This window comes from Mizuhopecten yessoensis, unplaced genomic scaffold (assembly GCF_002113885.1).
Source record: "Mizuhopecten yessoensis strain PY_sf001 unplaced genomic scaffold, ASM211388v2 scaffold6361, whole genome shotgun sequence".
Lineage (NCBI taxonomy): Eukaryota > Metazoa > Mollusca > Bivalvia > Pectinida > Pectinidae > Mizuhopecten > Mizuhopecten yessoensis.
The window spans coordinates 708,144-733,691 of record NW_018406511.1 but is presented as its reverse complement, the minus strand read 5'-3'; the positions used below and the strand labels follow the sequence as shown (position 1 = coordinate 733,691).

Sequence of the window (25,548 nt, the reverse complement as noted above, 5' to 3'; positions counted from 1 at the left end):
GATAGTATGCTCAATCATTTTCCCCTGAGACTATTCCACGTCCTCGATACACAAGGGGTTACGCTCTCTCTCACTCTTTGCTCCCCTGGAATATGTCATTTCAAAATTGAAGGCTCAGTGTGCGTCACCTTGTGAAGACTCGAAGACTAGTTTGATCCTTTGGTGTTCACCTAAAGGGCCTGTCACACTTAGCCGATTTGGGTCGCCGGAGCTATACCGGAGGACAAATTTTGCGATTTTCGGGGATCGTTACTAGGACGGCAGCGCAACGGTATCACATTGCTACCATGTAAGAATGGTAGTACATCGTCAGGGCATCGGCGAAAAATTTATCAACGACAAGCGACGGTAAGAATTTGAACATGCTCAAAAATGTCCGCCGTTGCGCTGCCAGAGTGAGCAACGGGACTATAACGGCAGTACAACGGCGGTACTCCGGTATGGCTTCGTTCCGATCGGTAGAGCACCGGTAGCGACCCGTAATGGATCGGCGGCTCTCCGGTGGCCTCAATGTGTACCGTACTGGTACCGATGTGATACCGTAGTTCTACCGAATACCACCGAAGTAGTACTGCTGCGCCGCCGATGTACTACCGTAATATCGGCAGCACAAAGGTATCACTCCGCTGTAGCTGGGTCAACGGTTAACGGTGGCACATCGGTAGAACAACGGCGGCTCATCGGTAACACTGAGGTGTCAGAAAAGTGGTATTCGGTAGCACATCGGCTCTTACAATAGGTAGAACAACGTTATCACAACGGAAACGCCAGTACTACATCGGTATTGCTACGGTCATTTTTCTTTTCAATGCTTTCTCACCGTACCGGAGCTCTGCCGATTTTCTCGCCAAAGCGATTGGTCAGTTTTTGTTACATGAGACCTATCAAATAGCTAGCGGCGTGCCTTCAATTTTGCTATGACATATTCCAGGGGTGTAGAGAGCGAAAGTGAGCGTAAATCCTGGAGTATCGAGCATGTGGAGTGTGTTGAGGGGCGCGCTGGGAAGTATTCCCTAAACTGTTTTTACTTGTAACTGGTATTTTGGACGGGTTTATCCATTCAAGCAATTGTGAATTGGTCCGTGACATCAGTGACCCATACTTTAACATTACTAGCTCATTACACATATGTATTGTATATTATATCCACCAATATGGGGCAAAGAAGTAATTCCAACAGTGTGGACAAGTTTAGGTTGTCAAATTTTCGGAGCGATCCACAGTGAAACAGAACAGTTACATGTACATATACATCATATTACAAGAATATAGAACTGATATACTATAATTGATAATATAGCTATTATATAAAAGCAATCGCCCCCTCGCCTAAGACAGTCGAAGGCAGCAATTAAGCTGAGAGCATATATTTACACGATATACGAAAATAGGATAAAAACCAGGGAAGAGTGAGGGATGCTATCTCCAAAAAATGTTTGCTGTATTGATCACAATCGATGTCTAAGAAAAAATTGCTTTAAATTAGTCTGTAATTAACTTTGAACCGTATTCATCTCTCTGTTTTGTGAACAAGGAGTGAATTGAACGAAATATTCATGGTAGCTTTAAACGGAAACACGCAGTCCTCACAAGTGGATTTACTTGCGACGGTAGAAATTTGGATTTACGGTGAACAAAACGTTCAATAAAACCTAATGTTTTGTATCATCTTGTCAGTAGAATTATCTTTATTAAAAGATTGTAAGGTTGTATGTTAATGTTCTAAATATTCTAGTTATTTTTATTAGAAAGTTTTGAGTAGAATTATTCAATAATTCAAAATCATAAGCGGTTTTATCGTTGATTCTGTGTCTACAATTAAGCAAGGCAGTGGGAATTGTCACTGATCGTTTATCAAACATGTTTCTTAATGCGTAGCTCTGAAGGAGAGAAAAAATGTCAAAGTTAAGCAGCATATACGTTTAAGAATCGTGTATTAACCAGGTTCAGCCCCAACGTTTACAAACCTAGGCGGCGCCTCTGTGACGGTGATTGACTCGGCCGGTATTGGGCACTACCTCTTTACTGTATCGGTTAATGATGATGACGGTGATACACTCACTACTACCATGACAGCAGAAACATACTTCGATTTCGACACAACATCACGTAAGTAAAATAAATACAAAACTACAACATGTAAAAAGGAGAAAAGACAAAAAAATAATAAATGATCTTAAGAATGTTTCACAATGCGATTCTAGATCTGTAAGGGAGCGGAAAACTTACCTAAGGGGATAGTTAGGATGTTCTCAAGGTGGGGGAGCGGAAAACTTACCTAAGGGGATAGTTAGGATGTCCTCAAGGTGGGGGAGCGGACAACTTACCTAAGGGGATAGTTAGGATGTCCTCAAGGTAGGGGAGTGGAAATACTTACCTCAGGGGATAGTTAGGATGTCCTCATGTAGGGGGAGCTGTAATCTTACCTCAGGGGATAGTTAGGATGATTATAAATCGATCATTATAAATCAATCATTATAAATCAATCATTGAGCTAATGTTACCAGTCACACACGTATTGATTTTCTTCAGAATTATTGTATACGTCTTCCTCCAGGTATGCCCAAAACTAGTTACAACGTCGAAGATTTGGTTAACAAAATATTGGACAGCTTAAGAGAGTATAAAATAATTTTTTTTCAAATTTCCTTATTAAAATTTATTATTCAATCTTTATGATTTACTAAGTACTAAGTTATACAGGACTTGACATTATTTGATACACCTGATATTACTATGGCAGAGGACGCCTCCAGAAACTCACGTCATTACTGTTGTGATGTGTACGATTATCACAGGTTTTAATTGAGCAGAACGTACAACCTGTTTGTATTTGACGGAGACATGTTAAACTGACATTTCAGTGCAAGTGACTGTAAAGACGAACGGGGTAGCGCCTGGAACCTACACACTGAACTTCCAGACCACTGATCCTTGTAGTTCCACAGACACGGGGGTTCTCTCCGTAACTGTCACGAATTCTGTAAGTAAACCAATGTTGCCCATGTAAAAAAGAAGTTTTCTACAAGTATAAAGACATAAACGCACGAGAGCAGTGTAGGAGCCTTAACGTAGCCCCGCCACTAATGTAGCCCGGCTACACTAGTGGGTAGATACATAATGTACCACCCTTATTGTAAGCCGTAGAAGGATAACCATAGTGGGTCACCGTACCGCGTAGCGATACATTATCATCTTCATTCATTTTTATTCTCAATACGATATAACAGGGGAGGGGGCTAGATCTACACCCTACCTGTAAACTATATCTAATATAGTGCGTATACGCTCCCTATCGAAAGGCGAAACGTCTCGGGTCGAGTGACATGTCAAATATACAATTTCGTCACATCGTTGTACATGTACAGGTAAATATTGCAAACCGCTCATTCAGTCATAGCTTGCAAAAGGGACCAGTCGGTCTTGAAACGTTGCAACACGTTTAATACGTACATTGTTTTTGTAAAAAGTAAAACTTTGATATCACTTCACTCATTTTTGTAACAGTGTACATAGCAATTCATTTTACTGTAGCTTAAAGCTTATTTTCACAGAGGGTTTCATGCCGGCAAAACGATCGCCATATTTGGTCATGCTATTTTGAGACTATTTACATACGGTTTATCTATACCCTGCCTATCAGACGTCCTAGAGGTTCAAATAATGTCATTTGAAGGTAAGAAAACAAACAACATCGACGGTGGTCGAATGTCATGGGATATAGATCCACTAAGAAGTGATCAGGTTGAGTTTTTGAAGATAAATGGAACAAAAAGCGTCGGTGGGTATTAAATTCAAAATGTGCGGAATATATTAGTTGTTATAACCCGGCTATACATATGCTCTAAACATTTGGTGTTTTGGTACCGGCAAACAACTTTCTTGGAGTCCAATATGGCGAACTTTGCATTTCCGGTTTTTCAATGATTTGGGAGCGTGTATTGAGATCAGCAGAACCAATGGCGAACAAATCACTTCCGGTTTGCCCATATCTCCCCGCCTCAACATCCATGAATGTTTTAGATTGTTTCCACAATTGAACGAAGCTGTCTAACGACTGCGTTCAAAACTAAAGTTGACTTTTTCGATAATACAACAGAAAAGTACCTTTTTGTATAGTATATGAAATGCAGGAGCCTTCTTTCTACAGACATTAATTTGTTGTTGGTTGCAAACTCATATTAGACAGTGTAAGTAGACTTTACAAAATTGCTTTATCAGGAAAAGCGAAGTAAATAATGCAAACCGTCTTTGACATTGACGATTAAAGGCGCAGAAACCATAGAGACAAGCAATTCAGCTGTTGCCAACCTCTATATAATAAAAACAGCTGTGGCCAACCTATATTTAATTAAAACAGCTGTGGACAACCTATATTTAATTAAAACAGCTGTGGCCAATCTCTATATATTAAAACAGCTGTGGCCAATCTCTATATAATAAAACAGCTGTGGCCAATCTCTATATAATAAAACAGCTGTGGCCAACCTCTATAGAATACAAACAGTTGTGGCCAATCTCTATATAATAAAACAGCTGTGGCCAACCTCTATAGAATACAAACATCTGTGGCCAATCTCTATATAATAAAGCAGCTGTGGCCAACCTCTATAAAATACAAACATCTGTGGCCAAACTCTATATAATAAAACAGCTGTGACCAATCTCTATAGAATACAAACAGCGGTGGCCAATCTCTATATAATAAAACAGCTGTGGCCAATCTCTATAGAATACAAACATCTGTGGCCAATCTCTATATAATAAAACAGCTGTGGCCAACCTCTATATAATAAAACAGCTGTGGCCAACCTCTATATAATAAAAACAGTTGTGGCCAATCTCTATATAATAAAAACAGCTGTGGCCAATCTCTATAGAATACAAACTTCTGTGGCCAACCTCTATATAATAAAAACAGTTGTGGCCAATCTCTGTATAATAAAAACAGCTGTGGCCAATCTCTATAGAATACAAACAGCTGTGGCCAACCTCTATATAATAAAAACAGCTGTGGCCAACCTCTACATCCTAAAAACAGCTGTGGCCAAACTATATTTGATAAAAACAGCTGTGGCTAACCTCTATATAATAAAAACAGCTGTGGCCAACCTCTATATAATAAACACAGCTGTGGCCAACCTCTATAAAATACAAACAGCTGTGGTCAACCTCTATAGAATACAAACAGCTGTGGCCAACCTCTATATAATAAAAACAGCTGTGGCCAACCTCTATATCATACAAACAGCTGTTATGTGTGTATCTGCCTCCTGTTATCTCCATGTCACTATGTATTATTGGTGTATGTGTGTATCAGCCTCCTGTGATCGCCATGTCGCTATGTATTATTGGTGTATGTGTGTAGCAGTCTCCTGTGATCTCCATGTCACTATGTATTATTGGTGTATCTGTGTATTAGTCTCCTGTGATCTCCATGTCTCTATGTATTATTGGTGTATGTGTGTTTCAGCCTTCTGTGATCTCCATGTCACTCTGTATTATTGGTGTATGTGTGTATCAGCCTCCTGTGATCTCCATGTCGCTATGTATTATTGGTGTATGTGTGTGTCAGTCTCCTGTGATCTCCATGTCACTATGTATTATTGGTGTATGTGTGTGTAAGTCTCCTGTGATCTCCATGTCGCTATAAATTATTGGTGTATGTGTGTATCAGTCTCCTGTGATCTCCATGTCGCTATGTATTATTGGTATATGTGTGTATCAGCCTCCTGTGATCTCCATGTCACTATGTATTATTGGTGTATGTGTGTTTCAGCCTCCTGTGATCTCCATGTCGCTATGTATTATTGGTGTATGTGTGTATCAGCCTCCTGTGATCTCCATGTCGCTATGTATTATTGGTGTATGTGTGTATCAGCCTCCTGTGATCTCCATGTCGCTATGTATTATTGGTGTATGTGTGTATCAGCCTCCTGTGATCTCCATGTCGCTATGTATTATTGGTGTATGTGTGTATCAGCCTCCTGTGATCTCCATGTCGCTATGTATTATTGGTGTATGTGTGTATCAGCCTCCTGTGATCTCCATGTCGCTATGTATTATTGGTGTATGTGTGTATCAGCCTCCTGTGATCTCCATGTCGCTATGTATTATTGGTGTATGTGTGTATCAGCCTCCTGTGATCTCCATGTCGCTATGTATTATTGGTGTATGTGTGTATCAGCCTCCTGTGATCTCCATGTCGCTATGTATTATTGGTGTATGTGTGTATCAGCCTCCTGTGATCTCCATGTCGCTATGTATTATTGGTGTATGTGTGTATCAGCCTCCTGTGATCTCCATGTCGCTATGTATTATTGGTGTATGTGTGTATCAGCCTCCTGTGATCTCCATGTCGCTATGTATTATTGGTGTATGTGTGTATCAGCCTCCTGTGATCTCCATGTCGCTATGTATTATTGGTGTATGTGTGTATCAGCCTCCTGTGATCTCCATGTCGCTATGTATTATTGGTGTATGTGTGTATCAGCCTCCTGTGATCTCCATGTCGCTATGTATTATTGGTGTATGTGTGTATCAGCCTCCTGTGATCTCCATGTCGCTATGTATTATTGGTGTATGTGTGTATCAGCCTCCTGTGATCTCCATGTCGCTATGTATTATTGGTGTATGTGTGTATCAGCCTCCTGTGATCTCCATGTCGCTATGTATTATTGGTGTATGTGTGTATCAGCCTCCTGTGATCTCCATGTCGCTATGTATTATTGGTGTATGTGTGTATCAGCCTCCTGTGATCTCCATGTCGCTATGTATTATTGGTGTATGTGTGTATCAGCCTCCTGTGATCTCCATGTCGCTATGTATTATTGGTGTATGTGTGTATCAGCCTCCTGTGATCTCCATGTCGCTATGTATTATTGGTGTATGTGTGTATCAGCCTCCTGTGATCTCCATGTCGCTATGTATTATTGGTGTATGTGTGTATCAGCCTCCTGTGATCTCCATGTCGCTATGTATTATTGGTGTATGTGTGTATCAGCCTCCTAAGGTCTCCATGTCGCTATGTATTATTGGTGTATGTGTGTATCAGCCTCTTGTGATCTCCATGTCGCTATGTATTATTGCTGTATGTGTGTATCAACCTCCTGTGATCTCCAAGTCGCTATGTATTATTGGTGTATGTGTGTATCAGCTTCCGGTGATCTCCATGTCGCTATGTATTATTGGTGTATGTGTCTATCAGCCTCCTGTGATCTCCATGTGACTATGTATTATTGCTGTATGTGTGTTTCAGTCTCCTGTGATCTCCATGTCACTATGGATTATTGCTGTATGTGTGTTTCAGTCTCCTGTGATCTCCATGTCACTATGGATTATTGCTGTATGTGTGTTTCAGTCTCCTGTGATCTCCATGTCACTATGGATTATTGCTGTATGTGTGTTTCAGTCTCCTGTGATCTCCATGTCACTATGGATTATTGCTGTATGTGTGTATCAGTCTCTCGTGATCTCCACGTCGCTATGTATTATTGGTGCATGTGTGTTTCAGCCTCCTGTGATCTTCATGTCACTATGTATTATTGGTGTATGTGTGTATCAGCCTCCTGTGATCTCCATGTCACTATGTATTATTGCTGTATGTGTGTATCAGTCTCTCGTGATCTCCACGTCGCTATGTATTATTGGTGCATGTGTGTTTCAGCCTCCTGTGATCTTCATGTCACTATGTATTATTGGTGTATGTGTGTATCAGTCTCCCGTGATCTCCACGTCGCTATGTATTATTGGTGTATGTGTGTTTCAGCCTCCTGTGATCTCCATGTCACTATGTATTATTGGTGTATGTGCGTATCAGCCTCCTGTGATCTCCATGTCGCTATGTATTATTGGTGCATGTGTGTTTCAGCCTCCTGTGATCTTCATGTCACTATGTATTATTTCAGTCTCCTGTGATCTCCATGTCACTATGTATTATTGCTGTATGTGTGTTTCAGTCTCCTGTGATCTCCATGTCACTATGTATTTATTGGTGTATGTGTGTTTCAGCCTTCTGTGATCTCCATGTCACTCTGTATTATTGGTGTATGTGTGTATCAGTCTCCCGTGATCTCCACGTCGCTATGTATTATTGGTGTATGTGTGTTTCAGCCTCCTGTGATCTCCATGTCCAGCCTCCCCCACTACGTCTATATACATGAAGATACCACGACAGAGACATTGCTACGCAGCATCACTACCAGTGACGCCTCGCCCTCCGACACTGTCACATGTTCCGAAACTGAGGCAAAATTTCTGTCAAAATTGACACCAGCTTCAGGTGAGAAAAAAAATCACTGTGTGTTGGTATAATGTCAGACCAGATGTGCATAGGATGAACTAAATAACTATAGTAAAAGATACAACAAAAAATAATTAACAAACTTATGCGATAGTAGTCAGGGAGTTTTTCTTCCTTTACTTGTTATCAACCTCTAACATATATCAACAATTTCCCTCTTTTAATGAAGGTCTTAATGACTTATGTTCACTTCCAGATCCTAGCTAATTAGCTTTTAATAATAATATATATCGAGGAATGAAATGTAATAGAAGATCGTAAGAATGTCCCAAGTTGAGGCCTGTTCTTGTAAAATTACATTGACAAGTCCCATTATTTACATTGACTAGTCCCATTATTTTCGTTGACTAGTACCATTATTTACATTGACTAGTCGCATTATTTACACTGACTAGTCCCATTATTTACATTGACAAGTCCCATTATTTACATTGACTAGTCCCATCATTTACATTGACTAGTCCCATTATTTATATTGACTAGTCGCATTATTTACATTGACTAGTCCCATTATTTACATTGATTAGTCCCATTATTTATATTGACTAGTCCCATTATTTACATTGACAAGTCCCATTATTTATATTGACTAGTCGCATTATTTACATTGACTAGTCCCATTATTTACATTGACAAGTCCCATTATTTACATTGACAAGTCCCATTATTTACATTGACTAGTCCCATTATTTACATTGACTAGTCCCATTATTTACATTGACTTGTCCCATTATTTACATTGACTAGTTCCATGATTTACATTTCAAATATTGGTGTATTATAAATTCACCATTGTTAAGTTATGTTATTAACAATAGATTTTCCATAAGTTGCGTTGGCTAATACCATTTTTTTGTAATTTGACTTGTGCTAACCTTTTCACTGACTCGATGAGTTAACTCATTTATTGATAGTATATGGTATATACTCCAAAACGAATCCGGGGCTGAGTTACACTACAAAGAAGAAATACACCATAGACGTCACATGTACCGACTCTTACTCAGCGACCGACACTAGTTTCCTTATTGCCTACATTCTCCCCAATACACCGCCTGCCTTTACCAATTTACCGGGTAAGTACTTTGAAAATACTGTTAGTTAACTTTTTTGCGTGTACTACGCGAAATGCACTTGTAGGTATTTTACATAAATATTGAAATATGAGGTAGAATGGATGTTGTATCCATTTGATATAAATTAGCTTTAGGATTAAATGAAGCTATCAGTAGGTGATGTAGTAACCTTTTGGAAAGAAAAACTTGATGATATTTTCTTCCGAATTATTTTACATTTAAGAAGTTTTTTTTTTACCAAATCATCTAAGAGAAAGAAAAAAACAATTGTTATTATTTAAAGCTACAATGCTATTCTATGGGACACTGGTTCCGTTCTCTATATAAACGATCATATCCATAAATTGACACTGAAATTGGTCAAAAACTGATAATTCATCACTTTGATACTGTGAAATATTTTACTTTCTGTTTGTTAATTAGTTGCACTATGCTAAAATAATCTTCTTTTATGAAACTTCGACTTCATGCAATCTTGTCTCATTATTGTTTCTGGAATTATAACATTACTCATTCTGTTTCTCTTACTTATTTTGTAGACTCCGTGTCCATTTCAACGACAACGGCTAGCGGTACAAGTGTTTTCCAAGTGGCCACCTCTGACTCTGAGGGTGATACTATTACCTTTTCGTCCACGTGTTCAGTGGTCAGCTGTCCTTTTACCATACATCCAAACAGTACGTAAGCTACCTGTCAGGGTTTCCTACCAGGGACTCGTTCATCTACGTGAAATGTTATGACGATTGGTGTAGTGATCTGATATCCCTTTATCTCCCCTGAAAGCTTCGTCCTATCAACAGCTATGGTCATTTAAGGACGGCCTCCCCTGCGTGCAAGATGCATGCGTATAGTGTATGCGTGTGTGTTTTGGGAGGCTGCGATATGTTCGTGTTTGTCTCCTTGTGATAACGCAGAACTGATGCCGACTTTACAGTGCTACCTCACTGTAACATACTGCCGAAGACACCCTGTAGGACAGCCCCTTCTGGTCACATTATACTGACAACAGGCGAACCAGTCGTCCCACTCCTAAATTGCTGAGCGTTAAGAAGGAGTAGAAACTACCATTTTTACAGACTCTGGTGTGTCTCGGCCAGGGGACAGTGCCCAAAGCCTTCCTCACAAGGGCGAACGCTCAACTAAAGTCCTAAATGTTTGCAATTATTTAGAGGTTAGGCTGTATATCGAAGAATAGGTGTAAACTTACATGTATATAAAACGTAAGACATTGAATACATTTGGCAGTAGGCGAGGGAGGAGGCATTTAAAGGAGGCTTTTATATTATTATTTTATTGAATTGCTCATAACGATGAGCATTGTCATAGGAACAGGATTTTCCAGATTCGAACCTTGTATTAGGCGTCGGATACCTACGTCATAGCACTGTCATCGACGATGATGTTGAATTATGCATGATTGTGTTTTTTGTCTTTAGCTGGTGAGGTCCAAACAAATACCAACCTGAATGTTTTGACCACTGTTGGTTACGACCTATTTATCAGTATCAGCGACGGCCAGACCACAGTGGGATCTCGTACATTGACCGTTCTGATAACAGGTATAGTGATAAAAGCCCCTCCATAACGGATGTGTATCCGCGAAGTTTAATCAAACTGGAAGCCTAATTTAGAGAAAAAAATGTATGATGAACATTCTTCATTCATCAGAATGTATTTTTAAGCATAGATAATTCTTCAACTCGTGACCATGGTTTATCATGGGCTTTTTTCACTGTTGTTGTGAAACTTGTCAAAAAAATAGGGAAACAATCCGAGTTTGTAATTTGAGCAAATTGTATTCATTGTATTAAATTGTATATCTCTGTACTGTAAAGCGCTTAAGAGTGGCTTATGTTAGCTAGATAGGGCGCTATATCAAATGTTGTATATTTATTTACATTTCATTATTATCTAAAGCTGCCTCCCTTGATATGCAGAATTTTGAATTCACAATGCAAGTTCAAACTACTAGTAAAATATGCACAGTTAAAGTTTACTTAGCTCGTTAATTTAGTCCAGATGTATTCGTAAATGAATGTACATTTATATAGATTTGAAGATTGTGAATCGTGTGTCGAAGCGGAAAGCGCACTCACATTTCAACAAGACGGGCATGGTACGACTCCCCGGTTTCTCTCTCCTGAAGACCCCATGCGTGCTTCCATAGTTTGTTCAAACTTGTTGCGTCATTACAAACAGTTAAATTTACCCGCAGGTATCAACACAGTGCCGGTGATTCAGAACCTGCCCCTAACGTTTTCACTGTCTGTAATGGAAACTGTCGGTCTAAGTACGTCGGTGTATAAGGTGACGGCAGCTGATCCTGACACGGCCACTCAGAGCCTCACGTACAGCGCTATATTCAGCCCAGTGGAAGGAGCTACGGTGTTCACAGTCGATAGCGCAAGTAGGTTTCTTTTATATAATCTCGGCAAAAAGAAAAATGTGAAATAATGTATATAGGGTTGGGGGCTATGGAAATGATTGTAATTTTAATACCTGGTCGGGTATTTTATACATATGACTTGAAACAGCGAATATAATGCCACGTAATCATTATTTTAGGCAACTTCTAACGAAATCATTCTGAATTGATTCGTTGAGAGTAATATTTGCATCTTCTTAATAGTCAGATCGAGTTTCTTCAAACCTTATGGTACTGTGTTAACGATTTCTACTTTTTAAGCAATAGCGTAATCGATTCATATTTTTATATCAAAGTTCTGAACAACAAAGTCTCAAGTGACCTATTGCGATCGCCTTTTGTCCGGCGTCGTCCGTCGTGCGTCATCCGTCGTGCGTCCGTAAACAGTTTACATTTTCGACTTCTACTCCAAAACCCCTGAACCAATTTCAATATTTTTTTGCAGAAACCTACCATGGTCAAAGGTCAACCAAAATTGTGAATTATATGGTCCCCAGCCCCAAGGGGCCTGAGGGTGGGACCATAAAGGGTCGAATTGACTGAAATTTCAAAAATCTACTTCTCAAGACCCAGATATGGTAGAATCAAATACTCTTCATAGATGGAAGGGTCTTAAGGTGCTTTACTAAAATAGTGAATTTCATGACCCTGGGGTCTCACCATTCTCCCTTAGGAGGGGGTAAACTTTACTATAGTTAATAATGGGATATCACATTTTGGACCAGCATTTGTTTAATTTCCATTGGAATTAATTCAAACTTGGTTAGCATTATCAGTATTGGATAGCAGTTTAGTGATATGCACAAATCAGCCCTGACTGACCCCCAGGGGCTGATGGGTGGGGCCAAAAAGAGTCGAATTGACTAAAATTTCAAAAATCTTCTTCTCAAGACCAAGATATGGTAGAATCAACTACTCTTCATAGATAGAAGGGTCTTAAGGTGCTTTACCATAATTCAGCTGACTGACAGAATCACTATTTGTACATAGTACATATACTACCCAGATCTTTCACACTGCTTTTGCATTACATGCAGTTCACGTTACTTTTGTCACAAAATGATTTCTTGTTCATTTGGCAACATCGATAACATCAGTTTTTACATAACTCAGGTGACCGTTAAGGCCCATGGGCCTCTTGTTTCAGTTATAACAGAGAGAAATAAAGTTTTACATATGGTCATACTTCGTACACTTGTACCTTATTGTTAAGAGTTTCTTCGCCTGTTACTTTCGTTGCCATGGACCGGAAGTACCTAAGTCTTACAGAAACAGAAAGTCACATCACTGACGAGAGAAAAACATCGATTTGAAACTAACTTGAAAGGCAGACACTATTTCTCCGTATTACTTTTACTGATGTCCGTACATATTCATCTCCATATGTGACATACTTTCATTCAAGCCGGACTTCTGCGGACGTCATCAGCAACTCAGATTGATTACGAGGCTCTAACAGCGAAGTCGTTCACGGTGTCTATTAGCGTGACGGACGGTCAGGCGACAGACACACAATCTGTCTCCGTGGCCGTAGTAGACATCAATGAAGCTCCCGCATTCTCACTTACAGCATATTATGTATCGGGAAACGAGGGTGTTGTAAGTGTTTTGTCACTGTCGTTTACTCTATAAATATGTTTAGAATAAGGGCCAGCATGATGCTATATTATCACTTGATCCAATTATACTGCAATAACAAAAATATATAAATCATATCACATTGACAATTTTAAAATGCCCGCGTGGAGTTGAGGACCATGAACAAAAGGACTCCCAAAAATCAGCTTTGGCTCATGGGTTTGAAAGTACTTTTTTTGTTAAATTGTGTATCACATGTAATCCTCTGAAGTAAAAGACTATTTATTTATCTTCTGGAAAAGCTATTCATTCCAAGGGTAAACTGAAAGTCAGGCATCCTGTAAAAACAATTGTTTGCTCTTTCCATGATAATGATGATTTTGTTTCATAAGTCGTCTGTGTTTTGAACCCTTTTAGTCTGGAACTGTCCTTGGTGACCCGCTTCTCTCAACGACCGATCCTGATCCTGCTGACGTCATCACTTACAGTATTAACTGTCCCGATTTTACCATTGATCCAACGAGCGGCGTCATTTCCTTTGCAATTGACTATGACCTTGACATTATAAGCACAGCGTCATCAGTCTCGTGCACCTTAACTGCTTCTGATGGTGACCTTGAGGCGTACGCTTTCTTGTTTATAACGGTGAATGCTGTCAATGATAATACACCGACATTTGGATCAGACTACTACACATTCTATACGTCAAGTTTCGCGTCTGTTGGGGACGTCCTTGGAAGCGTGACAGCCACGGATGGCGATCTTGGGATATACGGTAAGCGGTAAAGTTGTAATAAGTAAATTTTGTTGATAATTCTGAACTTAATGTATGTTACAGATTCATCAACTCGTTCTCTTGTATTATACTTCTATCTCAAATTGCCTACCTCTAGGATAAAGGAGTCTTTCATTTTGTTTGTGTCGAAGTCTGAATGAAATGTTTGTAGAAATGGTACTGTTAACTAACCGATAAACAGCCTAGCTATCATTTTGCCCTGTAATTCAATCTTCTGTTGTTTGTACTGCTGAGAAACATAAAAACAGTTGATTTGAATTCATGTTAAAGATAATTCAATTTACTCTGGTGACATTTGGATGATTTTACCTAATTTTAATGATTGGTATATTTTCGGTAATGACATTTAAATTTAAATTTAAAAGCCAATGCTATTTATATTTCAATTTTAAGAATTGATATTGCTATTTGAGTGATGATAAAAATATACTTTAGGTTATGATATTAATATTTTTGGTTATGATATTAATATTTTTGGTAATGATATTAATATTTTTGGTTATGATATTGATATTTTTGGTTATGATATTAATATTTTTGATATTAATATTTTTGGTTATGATATTAATATTTTTGGTTATGATATTAATATTTTTGGTTATCATGTTTATTTAAGGTTCAATGACCTATTCCATCGATCAGAGCAATCTCGTAGATTCTTATTTCGGCATTACCGGTACAGGGGGCATGTACATTACGAAGTCGACGGCATCGCTTGGAGCGGGAACCAGCTTCACTTTTACAGCCACTGTTACGGATCATGGCGGACTCAATGGTAACCGATTACAAAATAATCATTTGTTTTGGGTTCATAATGGTGGTCAGAATATTGTTTTCAAAAGTTTTGAATCTGAGTTTTGTATTTATTCACGATTTAATAGCAACAATAACATATATCTGGCATTATCTGTTATACAACGTCAAAAGAACTAGACAAGTTCCTCCTCCAATTTGTTATTATTTACACAAACAACTCAATATTATGCAGCTTTAGTTACATTTTCTCTGTAAAGTAGGCATTTGTAGATATCGATTTTCGGTTAAATTCGAATGTTTGCATCCTGAAAGATGGTATTTGATACAATTATCACATTTAATCAGCTTAACATCACCTCCAAAACGTCTAAACATTTATAATCATACCTCCGAAACGTCGGAACATTTATACTCATACCTCCGAAACGTCTGAACATTTATAATCATACCTCCGAAATGTCTGAACATTTATAATCATACCTTAAAAACCTCTAAATAATTATTATCATATCTTCAAAACGTCTGAACATTTGTAGTCATACCTCTTAAACGTCTGAACATTATAACCATACCTCCAAAACGTCTGGACATTTATAGTCATACCTCTTAAACTTCTGAAAATTCCTAATTATACCACCGAAACGCCTGAACATTTATTATCATATCTCCAAAACGTCTGAACAATTAAAATCATGCCTACGAACCGTCTGAACATTCATAATCATACCTCTGGCACGTCTGAACATTTAAAATCATGCCTTCGAAATGTCTGGACATTTATAATCATTTATCCAAAACGTCTGAACATTTATAATCATACCCCCAAAACGTGTGAACATTATAACCATGCCTCCGAAACGCCTGAACATTTATTATCATATCTCAAAAACGTATGAACAATTATAATCATACCTCCGAACCCTCTGAACATTTATAATCATACCTCCGAACCGTCTGAACATTTATAATCATACCTCCGAACCGTCTGAACATTTAAAATCATACCTCCGAAACGTCTGAACATTTAAAATCATACCTCCGAAACGTCTGAACATTCATAATCATACCTCCGAAACGTCTGAACATTCATAATCATACCTCCAAAACGTCGGAATATTTGTCATCATATCTATGCATACTGAGGAACGGTTTTGATTATTATACGCGCGCAGGTTATCGTTGAACGTGAGTGTAGTTATCAGATGGCAAGCTATATATATACGGCGATTGACCAATGAGTGCCCTCCTTTACTTAAGTCATTATACACCCGCAAATGAGGTATATGTATATGAATAACCCTGTCCGTTCGCCTGTCCACACACCTGCTTAATTGTTGGTTGGATGTTTTTCGTAATTTGTCACCGTGAAAGGTATTTTTCAGGGAGTTGTGTCCCTGGCAACTTTAAATCCTTCTCAAGATAGCCCTACTCCTCTTCAACCGTGCGTTGGATATTTTTGTCACTTTGCACAGTGACATTACACAATGCATGTATGTAGATGTGCTTGAAGGAAAGAATTTGTGATTCGACTATTTGTTAAGGAGTTCTGGTTATTGAAACGTAAACAGGAATAGCACATCATACGTAGATGTACATGAAGGCAGGGATGTGTGACTAGGGAAGTCCCCCCTCCCCCTTCCAACCCCCCCTCCCCCCTCCACCCCTGCATATAAAGTTTGTATACGTAGATAAAAGGGCGCCGGGGTATACATGTATATTTGTGAGCTCGCTTTGTGACTTTCTCTAGCTTACGAAGTAAAGTTTATTCAAAGTAAAAGGACTGTGTTTTGAAAAGTGTTTAATACCAATGAAAAATCAATATAGGGTTTTCTTAAAGTGTAGCCTTGCATAATTTTGCCGTATTAAGTAAAATTAAACGATATGTATTTTATTTATTTTCATAGATACAGCTGGTATAACTGTAATAGTCCTATCAACAAGCACAGCACCATCAACCACCACCACCGAGAGATACCAACACTTCATCGAAGACCCTAAAAACGTCATCTGGATCACTAGCTTCGGCATGTGTGCATTCGGATCAGCTGTTTTAATAGGATATTTGATATATAGTCATGACATTCTTCGCTCGTTCGGAAGTGGAGTCAGATCTGCATTCTCAAAAAGGTAATATAACTTATTGTATATGTTTAGCAAGCTCAGACAAAAAGGTAATATAACTTATTGTATATGTGTAGCAAGCTCAGACGAAAAAGGTGATATAACTTATTGTATATGTGTAGCAAGCTCAGACAAAAAGGTAATATAACTTATTGTATATGTGTAGCAAGCTCAGACAAAAAAGGTGATATAACTTATTGTATATGTTTAGCAAGCTCAGACAAAAAGGTAATATAACTTATTGCATATGTGTAGCAAGCTCAGACAAAAAGGTAATATAACTTATTGTATATGTGTAGCAACGTTCAAATATCTTCATACCATATTCACGGTATCATTACCCTGATCTCTTTCAATTGTATTGTTTAACAATCAGTGCTTTTTTATATTTAGGATATACTGTAAATTTTAAACAAATGATGATTAGTATTTTTCACATAGAAAATAATATTGTATAAATTTCTCATTCTTAATAATTAACTTCATTCCAAAGTTATGTACAAATTGGAACCCTTTTTTTCTTTCTTAAACAGTTTTAGTGAGTATGTGTATTCACATGGACATGTACTAATACAAGTAAATTTAACGCAGTACAGAATTGCATTCATCAAACAAATTATGAATGATTTTATATGAATGTGATATATTAACTGACCATAAAGTAATTAGAGATTATTATATGACCATTTCGATATTACACCCCATATCAGCCAGACGGTCGTAGGCCCGAGGGCTGATATCAGGACTCGAGGGCTGATTGGGGTTGTGATATCAAAATGGTCATATCATAAACTTTTTATCGTATGTTTTTTTTCCCTTTAAAATAAAAAAACCCATACACAAACAAATATTTCTTAATTCTATTTACTGATATTCTGATAAAAATGGTAACAAATACAATGATGTATATAAACACAACAGTAACAATTAAACGTTAAAAGTCAACATTTAGAAATTCCGAAATTCCTACAAAATCATATGGTTATTAATATTTTTAACAAAATAACACTGTAACACTAATAAGCAAAAACAAATCTGGAAGCGAGATTAAAAAAACGTCGAGATTTTGAGGGGTGTGATATCACTTTTCTAGGGTGTGTGATATCACTTTCAAGGGGGTGTGATATCACACGGGCTGATACCAACTTGTTAAAATTTTAGACTTATTAAACATACAAAAAGGGTGTTATTATTAGTAAATATATGATAATTACTATTACAATGCACCCATTAACACGTATGTTGGATATTTTCACTAAACATGAGGTTATTTGCCAATACCAAATTTGTATGTTTTTTTTTAATCACACACAATAGTTCAGCTTGTACATTTGAATATTCACTTGCTTTGTAAAATCGTTCTGATTTATATACAATCCTACACATTTGTATTGGACGCTCATAAAAACACCAACTCTGATCAAGCTTAGATCGATATATGCAGGCAGGTTCATGTCATATCAGCAAGGGGAAGTAATCCACACATACATGTGAAAAGTGCTTTGGTAGTATATCATATTAATTTCTTTATATATTTGATCTTTGTACCAAGGGAATTTCATAGTTTTTCGTATTTGTTTCAACTCGTTTCTAGCAATGAGTGTCAAAAATTAAAGTCTAATAAGTAGCAATCCAGTTTATGAAAAACATAAATATACACATGTAGTTGAAGCACTTACCATGAGAGGGGTATATGTCATTATATCCATACATAACAACAGAACCCAACACTGTATTTACACATCAAATGTATTTAACCACTGAATGATTTGGTCTAATAGACAGTTCAGAGGTCCATCCTAATCACCCTGTACAGTTATACCACAATAATTATTTTCAAAGTTAGTGTCTAGTGTTTGTTTGCTTCTCATTCACATCCTGAATGTGTTGTGACAAAATATCCTTGATGTTGTCGTTTAGTCCAAATTTTTACCTGTCCTTTGGTCACAGTGCAGGTCCATACACTTGGCAATTGAAGAACCAACTGTACTCAATGTTTTCATTGTTTCCTACTGCTTCCATGAGATTTACATTGGGCCTTGTAATGTCATGTTGTATTCTTAGCCCAGCTCGACGTAATATTTTCTTGTTTTTCATAACCATCGTTTTTATATCATTGTTAAAAAAATCACAATAACAGGACTAGGTGAAGATGAACTTGGTAATCGATGAATGGCCACAACGTCATAGTATCCATTGATTCTTACACCTGTTATCTGGTCAAGTTTCTGTTGGAACACATTTCCGAAATTCTCATCCTTCGTTTCCTCAAAACCATAGATTTTGATGTTATTTTTTCTGGAATATTATCATTTTTGTTTGCTGCTACCTCTGTCAGGTCTAATCGCCTCTGCTAATGAACAAGAAAATCCTGAATTTCCTGGAGTCTCTTTTCTCTTTTACCCATCTCATCCTGAATATTTGCTATGTCCATTTCCAGCCCTTTTACTTTTTCATTAACTATGTCACTTTCATGTCTCATCTATTCCTTTGTCTCTATCATCACATCTCTTGATATTTCTTCTTTCATCTTTCCATAGGAATTTTTCATCACCTCTGCTACATCCGTTTCCACAATCTCCTTTATTTCTGAAGTTTTACTTATCCTTTCCATTGAGGTTTATTATGTCCCCGATTTCCTCTCTGAGTTTCCATATTTCTCTTGTAAAACTCTCTGTATCACTTCCCTCAGTAAGTTTCATTTGTTTTGAAGTGTTAGCAGCTCTATTCCCTGCCCTAGTATTTAATCTGGTCATTTTATTGGTGGTGCACGCTGAATACTGTAAAGTAGATCAGCGCAGGTAAATGTCCAGCCAGGTATCACACCTTGGAGAGTGAGTAGATATCACAGAAAATTCACTCTCAGTAAGATCTCAGTAAGATCTGTCATCAATAAGTCCTTATTTTTGCACTTTTTCACAAAAAGGCCATATACTTATTCCGTCTTTGCTTATTGCAGAGTTATCTTCTCTTGGGAGCAGGTATTGATTGTTACGTCATTGGTTTGTGTGAGAAAATTACGTCGTTTTCTCAAAAATTGATGACGTTACTCTCACAAACAAGTGACGTAAAAATCAATCCCTGCTCCCAAGAGAAGATAACTCTGCAATACGCAAAGACCGAATACCTATTATAATATACCTTTTTTGAAGTAAATATTATTTATGAGTGGAGATGACCAAAAATCTGCAAACTTGATAAACTCTTTATTCTAAAACGAAACGTTCTTTTATCTCAAAACTCCAAAATAGACACAATGTTTATCCTCCAAGTTGTATTGGTTTCATCAATCCAGACACTCAGTTTACAATTAATGAACTACAATTTGTATATCTATTAAGTATGTATTTGATTAAATACAGTTCCTAATGTACTCGACCCTTGGGATACTATATCATTATTGTGTTTTTGTATTGAAAATGAACATTTTATTTTTTAGCAAGCCGAAAAGAATGGCAAAAAAAACAAAAAAATCCATGCGTAAGTATTAATTTACTTGTTAATCAAGCTTAACTCTGGTGATGCCTGTAACATTGATATGCTGTTAAAGTGTGAGCAGTAGGTCTGTCTTAAAGTGTCAACAGTAAGTCTGTGTTAAAGTGTCAGCAGTACAGTCTGTCTTAAAGTGTCAGCAGTTAGTCTGTCTTAAAGAGTCAGCAATAAGTCTGTCTTAAAGTATCAGCAGTAAGTCTGTCTTAAAGTGTCAGCAGTAAGTCTGTCTTAAAGTGTCAGCAGTAGGTTTATCTTAAAGTGTCAGCAGTAGGTCTGTCTTAAAGTGTCAGCAATAAGTCTGTCTTAAAGTGTCAGCAGTAAGTCTGTCTTAAAGTGTCAGCAGTAAGTCTGTCTTAAAGTGTCAGCAGTAGGTCTGTCTTAAAGTGTCAGCAGTAGGTCTGTCTTAAAGTGTGAGCAGTAAGTATGTCTTAAAGTGTTAGCAGTAGGTCTGTCTTAATGTGTAAGCAGTAAGTCTGTCTTAAAGTGTGAGCAGTAGGTCTGTCTTAAAGTGTGAGCAGTAAGTCTGCCTTAAAGTGTCAGCAGTAAGTCTGTCTTAAAGTGTCAGCAGTAAGTCTGTCTTAAAGTATCAGCAGTAAGTCTGTCTTAACGTGTCAGCAGTAAATCTGTCTTAAAATGTCAGCGGTAGGTCTGTCTTAAAGTGTCAGCAGTAAGTCTGTCTTAAAGTGTCAGCAGTAAATCTGTCTTAAAATGTCAGCAGTAGGTCTGTCTTAAAGTGTCAGCAGTTAGTCTGTCTTAAAGTGTCAGCAGTAAGTCTGTCTTAAAGTGTCAGCAGTAGGTCTGTCTTATAGTGTCATCAGTAGGTCTGTCTTAAAGTGTCAGCAGTAGGTCTGTCTTAAAGTGTCAGCATTAGGTCTGTCTAAAAGTGTCAGCAGTAAGTCTGTCTTAAAGTGTCAGCAGTTAATCTGTCTTAAAGTGTCAGCAGTTAGTCTGTCTTAAAGTGTCAGCAGTAAGTCTGTCTTAAAGTGTCAGCAGTAGGTCTGTCTTAAAGTGTCAGCATTAGGTCTGTCTAAAAGTGTCAGCAGTAAGTCTGTCTTAAAGTGTCATCAGTAGGTCTGTTTTAAAGTGTCAGCTGTAGGTCTGTCTTAAAGTGTCAGCAGTAAGGCTGTCTTAAAGTATCAGCAGTAAGTCTGTCTTAAAGTATTAGCAGTAAGTCTGTCTTAAAGTGTCAGCAGTAAGTCTGTCTTAAAGCGTCATCAGTAGGTCTGTCTTAAAGTGTCAGCAAATAAGTCTGTCTTAAAGTGTCAGCAGTTAGTTTGTCTTAAAGTGTCATCAGTAGGTCTGTCTTAAAGTGTCAGCAGTAAGTCTGTCTTAAAGTGTCAGTAGTAAGTCTGTCTTAACGTGTCAGCAGTAGGCCTGGTCTGTCTTAAAGTGTCAGCAGTAAGTCTGTCTTAAAGTGGCAGCAGTAAGTCTGTCTTAAAGTGTCAGCAGTAGGTAAGTCTAAAAGTGTTAGCACTAGGTCTGTCTTAAAGCGTCAGCGGTAAGTCTGTCATAAAGTGTCAGCAGTAGGTCTGTCTTAAAGCGTCAGCAGTAAGTCTGTCTTAAAGTGTCAGCAGTAGGTCTGGTCTGTCTTAAAGTGTCAGCAGTAGGTCTGTCTGAAAGTGTCAGCAGTAAGTCTGTCTGAAAGTGTCAGCAGTAGGTCGGTCTAAAGGTATCAGCAGTAGGTCTGGTCTGTCTTAAATTGTCAGCAGTAGGTCTGTCTTAAAAGGTCAACAGTAAGTCTGTTTGAAAAGGTCAGCAGTAGGTCTGTCTTAATAGGTCAGCAGCAGGTCTGTCTGAAAAGGTCAGCAATATGTACGTCTTAAATGGTCAACAGTAGGGGTGTCTGAAAAGGTCAGCAGTAGGTCGGTCTTGAAAGGTCAACAGTAGGTCTGTCTTATAGGTCATCATCATTAGGTCACAAATAACAAAACAAAGCGATTAGTATCAAGCATATTCCAGGTTAAAATGAAACGAAAGTAGGGTTCATTCCATCATTTCTAAATAAGTATCTTCATAGAAAGAAACTTAGATACATATATGGAAAGAATAATTTGATATATTTTTAGGGAACATAAGTCGTATTTGTTTGTTCTGACGCTGTTTATAAACTAGATACTCAGCAGTTGATTTTATCGATTCCGCTGTCGCCTTTTGACTTGATAATTGATATCAAAGAGCAAATGGGATGCACGTTGTTTTGATATTGACTTTTGATATGTTCACCAGGTGGACGAAGGACACAGAGGAAAATCACGAATGCTGGACCCGAACGAAACCATCACAACACTAAACGAACACGATTGTGACGTCATCAATCCATTGTTTTGAGTTATCGGTATTTAGATATTTGTTTCTACCTAGATAGCCAGTGATCATTTAGGCTGACTTATGCGTTCCATAAGGATTGAGGATTAGCCACCTGAATCATAGCCATGACAAATTCCAATCCATTGTTTGCATTTCTGCTGAGTAGAGGTCTCAGTTGACTTTTTGATGTCTTTTGTCTGACGTAATCTATCATCTCTCTGTAAATAACCTACACTTTTGACTTCTTTTCGTAAACCGCTGAAGCAATTTCAATAAACGTATACTGGAAGGTTCAATTATCTAAGGCAAACACAACTTGTGAACTATGTTGATCGAACACCAAGGTCACTTGAGGGATGTTGCCAAAAGGGATCAAATTGGTTACAATTTCAAAATTATTTATTTCAGCTCCAGATAAGCTGTAAAACGAACTTGCATGATTTTGAAGATCCTGGGGACATTTATCAAAATTGTGAATTCCGTTTGTATCACTGAACGGTATTGTCTCCTCTTAGAAATTAAACATTTTGAAAAACCTATATTATATTCACTTAGTTCGATTGCATTAAGGTCGAAAGTCCTAACACCCCCTTCAGTTTCACAGGTTAAGGAAGAATCATCATGGTTTTATGTAATCGTTTAGATTTTCTGATTGAATACGCTGAATGATAAAGGTCGAAGTGAGAACTTGTACTGATTTTTGTTGAGTGTCCATCAGCGATGGTGCCCATCATTAATCTGTCTATCGTTCTTTGTCAACTTTCATGTGATTTCTCCTGCTTAACGAGCAGCTTTTGATTACTGATATTTTCCAGATGACTTACAATGAATAAAATGTTGTCAGATATGTTTTGAAAATAGCGTCGAACCACTTGCCTTGATGCGTTTTAAATGCGTTGTTCGTCGTTAGGTGAATACACAATTAAAGCGTATTCACCTACGCATATTCCGTCTTTGAGTATTGCAGAGTTATCTTCTCTTGTGAGCATGTATTGATTGTTACGTCATTGGTTTGTGTGAGAAAATAACGTCGTTTTCTCAAAAATTGATGACTTTACTCTCACAAACCAATGACGTAGCAATCAATACCTGCTCACAAGAGAAGATAACTCTGCAATACGCAAAGACGGAATACTATAAAACAGGGTCCCATGGATTTCGTCTCCGGATATTTTAAGGTGTCTCAACAGTACTATTTTCATGTTTCGGCAGTTTTTCGATTCCCCCTTGTGCCAGGCAAATTAAAAACTTGCTTGCAAGATAACGGGAAAAGTAGTTTTTTTTTTTTATGTCATATGCATCTTGTCGCGTGGGTTTTTAGACGAAACCATATTGATTTTAGGACTGTGCGATACACTGTTGACTTTTATTATTTTAAGAAATTCGCACCTCGTATACATGACTGCATATACAGCTGTGCTAAGGTAAACTAGTGTGTACAGCAAGGTCGGCAGTGTCACTAGACATACTATAAAACAGGGTCTCATGCGGTCGGCCTCGTAGATGAGAGACCAGTTGTAACGTGCGAGCGGTCACCCATCCAACTACTGACCACGCTCGACGTTGCTGAACTGGTGAGCGGGTCCCCAGGTTAAACCGCATCACTGGAAAAGCTAGCTTGCCAGTAAGGTAGTACTTTCCCCTCATATACCTTAGCTGATACACAAATATATCATTTTTAATGTGTGTTTTATGTCGGTAAATATCAATGCATCGATGTCTTGTTCGATTTACTGATTGAATAGTCAAATCTTTATATATCTAGTTATCAAATACCTCATGGAAAAGAGCGGATAGCAGCACAAGGCAACACTCATTGTTGATATAAATTGACACACCAATTTTTCCTGACACATTCACCTATTAAACAATGTCATGTGGTGAAAGTTATCTCACAGCTATTTTCATTGGTTGACACTGAAATAAGCCCATTCTTACATTTGGGTTTTCAGGAAGAATACAATCAAATTGATTCTTTATTTATTCTTGAGTATGAATTACAGTTTTATTCATACTATTATATCCTTGTCTGGTGTTCTGTATTGGTATACATTGGTAATTTTCCGGATATATGCACTATGTCATATTTTCAAAATTAGTTTATACCTGATTCCGGATTTCAGTCGTTTTTTTGTTTTGTTTTTGTATTGGATGCAATAAATGAGAGATGGCCACCTTACACAGTAAGAGGTTTTCTATTCCCCTTTATCATATGCAAAACCAACCTAGACAACAACATGGTTGGTAATCTTAAGTGATCAGGTGATATTTTTTATATATATTACATTATTTTATGTAAAGCCAGTCTTTTGAAAAAGGTGCTTTATTCATTGAAAACATATAGTAAAAGCTGCAAAGTAAATACAGGAAACATTAAAGTAGATTGTACAGAAAAGTTGTTTGCGTTATCATTGCTGATATTCTCCAATTTACATATTGTACAGGTATTGTTAACTCCATATGATCAAGTTACAATAATTCTACACAATTACTAGCATGAGACAGCAGCAAGATTCTGTTTATATATAGAAAATACCAAATGTGCACTAATTATAAGACATTTGGTACAATACTGCAGTATTATGCACTTAGAATTGTATAACAACAAGATTTCCTGACACAGAAGCTTTATACAACACATGATACTGATACTTTGGCTTGAAATACAATTTCATAAAGGGACCTCACTCTGTCT

General features: G+C 37.7%; 1 protein-coding gene across 1 annotated transcript; it reads left to right on the top strand.

The window, feature by feature from the left end:
• The first annotated feature begins 482 nt into the window (after positions 1-482).
• LOC110451988 (cadherin-23-like) lies at positions 483-23,846 on the top strand. The gene is made up of 14 exons (XM_021500228.1): positions 483-525; positions 1,945-2,109; positions 2,865-2,983; positions 8,113-8,281; positions 9,217-9,378; positions 9,918-10,055; positions 10,815-10,937; positions 11,594-11,785; positions 13,209-13,402; positions 13,799-14,156; positions 14,794-14,952; positions 16,838-17,060; positions 20,494-20,534; positions 22,773-23,846. Exons 1-14 carry the CDS (start codon positions 483-485, stop codon positions 22,850-22,852), a joined length of 2,166 nt encoding a protein of 721 aa, XP_021355903.1. The 3' UTR covers positions 22,853-23,846.
• Positions 23,847-25,548: the final 1,702 nt, after the last annotated feature.

What these genes read in the sequence shown, in the direction of transcription:
- LOC110451988 (XM_021500228.1), top strand. Translation starts at nt 483, where the DNA reads ATGGATCGGCGGCTCTCCGGTGGCCTCAATGTGTACCGTACTG. An exon ending in TTTTACCATACATCCAAACA is followed by an intron (nt 10,056 to 10,814) that starts GTACGTAAGCTA and finishes TTTTGTCTTTAG; the next exon opens with CTGGTGAGGTCCAAACAAAT. An exon ending in ATTGACCGTTCTGATAACAG is followed by an intron (nt 10,938 to 11,593) that starts GTATAGTGATAA and finishes ATTTACCCGCAG; the next exon opens with GTATCAACACAGTGCCGGTG.